The 6,377-nt window shown below is 42.7% G+C and overlaps 1 protein-coding gene across 1 annotated transcript in view; it reads left to right on the top strand.

Moving 5' to 3' along the window:
• The first annotated feature begins 2,004 nt into the window (after positions 1 to 2,004).
• irx4a (iroquois homeobox 4a) overlaps positions 2,005 to 6,377 on the top strand; it is a 5,567-nt gene continuing 1,194 nt past the window's right edge. The window contains exons 1-4 of the mRNA XM_086217324.1: positions 2,005 to 2,336; positions 3,086 to 3,337; positions 4,001 to 4,107; positions 5,360 to 5,670. Coding sequence (XP_086073450.1) covers positions 2,292 to 2,336; positions 3,086 to 3,337; positions 4,001 to 4,107; positions 5,360 to 5,670 — 715 coding nt within the window. The 5' untranslated portion in view covers positions 2,005 to 2,291. The remainder of the gene's footprint in view (positions 2,337 to 3,085; positions 3,338 to 4,000; positions 4,108 to 5,359; positions 5,671 to 6,377) is intronic.

The following is a 6,377-nucleotide window of genomic DNA, read 5'->3' as shown; positions in this document are numbered from 1 at the left end:
TTAAAAGCTAAACAAGCATGAACTCCTGCTGTCGCCTTCATTTTCAGTCTAAAAGCATATACTAGTGCGCCTAAATATTTTATTATAGGCGCCAGATAACACTGGGTAAGGCAGTGGATAATAAAAAAGTATATAAGCAGGGGGGAGGGGGGCGTGTGCGTGCGTGTGTGCGCGTGTGGGGGGGCAGTATAGTTTAGTGTCGATCACACTTCCGCTGTCTAGTTCCATACATTCACAAGAGCAGAGGTCCATGCAAAGTTATACCTCTGATAAAAGAGGGCATCAAGTGTTTTGTGTGTGTGCGTGCGTGCGTGTGCGTGCGTGCGCTCAGGTGCGCTCCCACTGTGCCAAATATCAACGCGTCAACACTTTCTCTTTCGTTCACCGGGTGTGATGTTCGAGATAAATTGGGTCCCGCCCTGGCTCGATGCACCGCGTGTCACATTAACCCCAATGAATTTTGAAAGAAAAAAAAAAAAACAGAAAACAGAAAGAAGTCTAACTTGTGTGCGTGCGCGTGCGTGTGTGCATGTGGTGGGGTGAAGTGTGAGCGAGTGAATGGTTGAGCGGTTCAGACGGGTTGTTAATGGCAAGGTTAGAGTTAATGCAAATTAAAAGGCAGTGGCTGATCCCTTTTGACCCCCCCCCCCCCTTCGTCTACACGCACACACACACACACACTCACACACACACACACACACACACACACACACACACACACACACTCACACATTTAATGCAGCCATTTGCTTGGAGGTATTAACCCCCTATAATTCAATTTGTCAAATTAAATGAGAGCACAGACATTTCATAAAGCCCACCCCTTCTACTGCCCCCCCCCCCACACCTTCCTTCCAAATAATACAGGAGGGGGGAAAGAAAGACAAAAGTTACCTCAGCGAAGCTCCTCCGTCTTTATAGCTCTTTATTACTTATTTCATCTGTAAATGAAAGCGAGCAATTATTGCAAGGTGCCGGTATCACATTATTATGTTGGCCCCGGTCCCCTAGATAGTCATCAATCACTCTCAATCGACCTGTCACCGGCAGGCAGAGATCCAGCTGGAGAGCTGAGGAGGAGGAGGAGGAGGAGGAGGAGGAGTACATCATCATTAATTTGAGGAGTGACCCCCGGGGCTTTCCACATGTCTCAACCCGGGATTCTCCAAGCAAGCAAGGCAGCGCTCACCGGCGCAGGAGAGGGAGACTTTGGGCTTTTGGCTGTTTGTGTACTACAACTGGACCTTGTTATACCTCAACACATGATGGATAGATAGATAGATAGATAGATAGATAGATAGATAGATAGATAGATAGATAGATAGATAGACAGACAGATAGTTAGATAGATAGATAGATAGATAGATAGATAGATAGATAGATAGATAGACAGACAGATAGATAGATAGATACTTGAATTGCATTTGCCCCAGCAATGAAAGTAAAATGTAAAACAAAATGCACTTGTGAACAAAAGGAAACCCCCAATAATAAAGCCAATGAATTTCTACTTGTATGGATTTCATTAGCTTAGTAAAAGTACTTCACTGCATTTTATTTAGTGCTTATTTATTCAATCAATGTGTCTGCTGAGTGTACAAAAATATCCTTAACTGATTAATTTAAAATCAATTGTGTGATTAGCATCAGTAAAGAGAGGAATGTGCTTAATGAGGCCTAATGCGTTTAAACTGATCCACACGTTTGCATATTCAAGACACTGATTGGCCTAATTGATTGATAGAGAATTAACTTCCTGTTTATCTTAAGGACTCATCACACGCTGGAGATTTTATACATTTGTTTCCTCTTGAATTATTCTTTCTCTTTTCTTTTCTTTTAAATCTTCTCCCTCATAAAGTAAATGCATATTGAAGTTACAGTCTGGTCATTTTTTGAGTGGGAAACTTCTGACGTCAGAGTCGCCGCCGTTTAAAACAACCTGCCTCTGCTGCTGACGTCTTTTACACTACTTTTTTACAAGGCAAAAATATGTATCTGATAACAAAGTTATTATTCTAGGCGACGTCACTTTATTTATTTTGGAGAGACTTTTTTATGAAGAAAAAGGACATCATTCGTTTATTTATTTATTTTTTTTCTTCTTTGATAGGTGTTTGAGTGGGGGGGCATTTTACACAAATTAAACATGCTACTCTGCTCCGTCCTATAAGCATCCTAGGAGCCTGTGCTTACCAATCAATTGGTACAGTCAAACACAGCCGCAGCCTGCGTTAGAGCGGAGACCTTCAGTCTCGCTTTATTTCTGGATATTGGGGGACCTCTCTACCATGTCATATCCACAATTTGGATATCCCTACTCGTCTGCTCCACAAGTAAGTTAACTCAACTACGCTTCTTCTTCTTCTTCTCCTTTATTTTCTTACTGTGTGAATATCCTGTTTTGAATTTGAAATTGATCATCTCATCGATTTAAGCGTCGTCCTTTTTTTTTTTTTTTACGCACTTTGCCCGAGAATCAAGGACGAAAGGTATTTGGTGACAGCCACTACCTGTGATTCTGCAGCAATATGGGGGGAAAAAGAAAAAGAAAAAAAAAACAAACAGATAAGAGCCAGAAAGCAACGAGACCCCCGACATCCCGTCTGCTGATTTCAGGACGAAGAGAGCCGTTCTGTAATTCTGTCAAGCATCTGTTTATCTGCGCTGCTACACACATGCCAACTTGTTCTGCACACGCTGCGCGTGTTTGCGCCACAACCCAACTGCTGTTTTGTTTTGGCCAAGAGCCATAAAACATCACCGGCATTACTTTGGGTATTCATGGGCGATGTAGTGAAATCCTGTATCTGTTTGGAACACTTGTTTCCTCGGGATGGGGGCTGATAGACGGTTCGTTCCGGACACGTTTTACGCTCAACTTATCGCAGGATTGTCATTCATCCCATGGTCTTTTAGTTTTTCGACGTCGTGTGGGGTTAATTATGGCTTAATTAAATGTACGCTTTGTTAGAAACGTAGTAAATCCTTATGTCGATAGTATGGTTTCTTTCTTTCAGTTTAAAAGTTTTAAACTTCATGTTTTGGTTTTTCTTAACTCTTCTCGCTGTCTTTCTCTTCTCAGTTCCTGATGACAACCAACTCTCTGACCACTTGCTGCGAGTCCACCGGCAGATCCATAGCCGACTCTGGAGTAGCGGCGTCCGGACAGACACCAGTCTACTGCCCGGTGTATGAGAGCCGGCTGCTGGCCACGGCGAGACATGAGCTTAGCTCCGCCGCCGCGCTGGGCGTGTACGGGAGCCCCTACACCGGCAGTCAAGGATATGGGAATTACGTTACATACGGCACGGACGCCTCAGCTTTCTACTCACTGGTAAGCGCCTCATTTGATCTTTCTTGGCATTGATTAATGGAGCCGCAAGGTGCTGAGACTTGGACCAAGCGCACCTCTCCTCTTATTATGCGCTGCACCGCAAAACATCCTGTACCTACGTTTTGCATTTTCCACCTGATAAAATCTCACAGCACCCGTCAAGGATTCTTAAAGAGATGTAATAATCAGACAAATCCAAATATGTTTTATTTTATGGGGTATAAAATAATTGTATTGAAACTCTGGAGACCAGTGGAATCATTTTAAAAGGAATTCACCCACACTTTCATCCCAAATCCAAGCTTATGATTGTCAAAACGTCTGTTGAACTTGAATGTGTACATTCAGACATTAAATGCTGACATTGCAGGAAGAAGAGAACAGGATTCTTACAGATCTGAGCTCCTTGAGAAGCCCTTATATTGTTGGAGACCCTTCACATTGAACACTAGAAAGCATTTTAATGTCCTTCAGTCTTATTTCTAAAAGAATGTTTGCTTCAGTTCTGACTGAGGTGATCAGTTAATTCAATATAGCTTTAACACGCTCAGAAACATTATAATCCTGCCAGCACAAATCTGTATTCATGATAGTCAGTCGGCTTTTTTAAAGGGAATTGATGCACTTCCTCTGTTTAACTCTTGTCCTCCTGAATGATTGCAGGGTACATTTGATGCTAAAGATGCTGCAGCTTCTGCGCATGCGGGTATAACACAGGCAACAGCCTACTACCCCTACGATCCCACCCTGGGACAGTACCAGTACGACAGGTGAGTTCTTAAGAAACTGGATGCAAACGTGAGAGATCTTTGTGAGAATAGTGAGGATTTTACAGAAGATTTGTGTGAGAATAAAACTGTCAAAACCTTATTCCGGAGGTGTTTTACTGGCAAGTAGGTCTACAAGTTTGTGTCAGAAGTTTAAAGCGGCCAATAAAATGCGATGAAAATATACAAATGCTGCTAAAACAACTGTCACTGGGAACCTGTGTTTGAGAAAAGCAATGTTCTCTCCAGAAAAACATGAAGCTCCTCCATGTTTGTGGAGAGAACTACTGCCAAATGACATCGAACTGAATTCTGTGACGTGGTGAAAATATCCAACCTGAATGAACAACAAATTATTTTGTACATTATGATCCAGTTTTTAAACAAAACCTGCAAATTGAAAGACAAAATGTTTCTATAATGTGGTGCGTGAAGTCAGCCACAAATGAGAATTCACATCGCCCAAAAACCTGGCCCCCTTGAAAAAAAAATCATTCACGGTAAAACTCCAAACGGAACTCTCAAGTAAAAAAAACCTTGGATGTACTCAGATGTAGAAGCCAGCCAACAGCAGTCTCTCAACCTGCCTTTTACCTGAGGGCTCATCATTACACTCAATAAAGCAATTTTACAGTCTATTTTATCTGTTGGGGAACAACGCAGGCTAAGGAAAGGTGCAGCCCTCCTCTCCCTTCGATTCCCTCAACAGTACTTGACCTGCGTTAAGCTATACAGAGCAATAAAGGCCTCATAAAAGCCTCCCTGGAGAGAACTTTACAGCTCACTGCTGAATGAAAATCAACACTATGCATTTTAAATGTAGGTCTATGGCTGGTGTTTGTGGGAGTGGGTAGGGCGGGAGTCGTCATGCCGGAAAATACGCTTTGTGGTATTAAAGGTACAACATTTTACTTGGTAGGATCATTTGCATAGAGATGTGGGTATTAAATTGAGTTGGATTTGGGTTGTTGGAGGGTTTCCGTAATGTCGTCTGCAGTTCTGGCTTCAATCATGTCACTTCTGAGCTTTCCAGCACGTGATCCTCTACTGCTGTCTGTGTATGGACAATTAAAGAAGCTAGCAAGAAAGCAAACTTTTTCATACTCAGGAAGGTTTTATCTGATCCTATCTTGTTTGCGTTGTAATATGTGATGTAGGTGCAATGGTTGTAAAGCATGCAGGTGCATTCAAAGAGAGAAACTGCCAGCACATCGTGATCCCTTCGCCATTGCCACCGTGTTCTTCTCATTGTTAGGTATGGTTCCATGGATGGAGGACCGAGGAGGAAGAACGCCACTCGTGAGACAACCAGCACACTCAAGGCCTGGCTTCAGGAGCACAGGAAGAACCCGTATCCAACGAAAGGTGAAAAGATCATGTTGGCCATCATCACCAAGATGACCCTGACGCAGGTCTCCACCTGGTTCGCCAACGCCCGGAGGAGGCTCAAGAAGGAGAACAAGATGACGTGGCCACCCAGGAACAAGGGCTCAGAGGAGAAGCGATACGACGAGGATGAGGATGGGTCTCAGGAGGAGCAGATCAAAAGCGAGAACAATGAGGATGGTCAGTGTCACATGGTTGTGTGGCTCAAGCTTTAACGCATGTGTGTTTTGTCTCAGGAGCCTGATTGAAATTGATGAAATATCCTCTTGAAAAAAGCCAGCAAAGGCAAGTCTTCCTCAGTGAAGTACGATTATAGTAGCAGAACTACTATGAAGTAGAGTAGTATAACTTCAGCTGCAAAAGTATCAATAGAAAATGCAGTTTTACCATTTCTCTGTGGGCCTGCAAACATGCACTTGACACATTTCAGAGGAAAACAATGCTCTCTGTGGGATCCAATAGAACCACAAGAATATCTACGTTTAATCATTCATTTATTTATTTTCATCTTAATCAATTTGGCAGCTTTACATCCAAACTTGCACTGTATTATAACAATGGCATTTTCTTTTCTTTTTTTTTTTTCCAAACAGCAATTAAAGGCTGCAATCTTCTCATCAGCGTCAGGGATTTGATCCTTTTAGTGTTTCAATATTCATTTTACAACAATAATTCTTCATTTTGGAACAATTAGTCAATACAGCACTGTGATAAGCATTGTCTTGCTGAAAGTTGCATGACAATAATAATAATACCCATTGTGTGAATGAAACAGCGTCAGCAGGTGTTCTGTGTTCAGGCCCTTCACTAGACCTGGGCCTGAGTCTGCCTCGCCCCAGACAGGCCTAGTTGGGTCGCCTCTTCAGACCACAGCTGATTCTGAGACA

The sequence above is a fragment of the Aulostomus chinensis genome, chromosome 11, assembly GCF_037954235.1.
Source record: "Aulostomus chinensis isolate RoL2024-O1b breed Wild chromosome 11, RoL_Achi_v1.0, whole genome shotgun sequence".
NCBI lineage: Eukaryota > Metazoa > Chordata > Actinopteri > Syngnathiformes > Aulostomidae > Aulostomus > Aulostomus chinensis.
The sequence above is the reverse complement of the archived record's forward strand: the minus strand, read 5'-3'. Positions and strand labels throughout refer to the sequence as shown.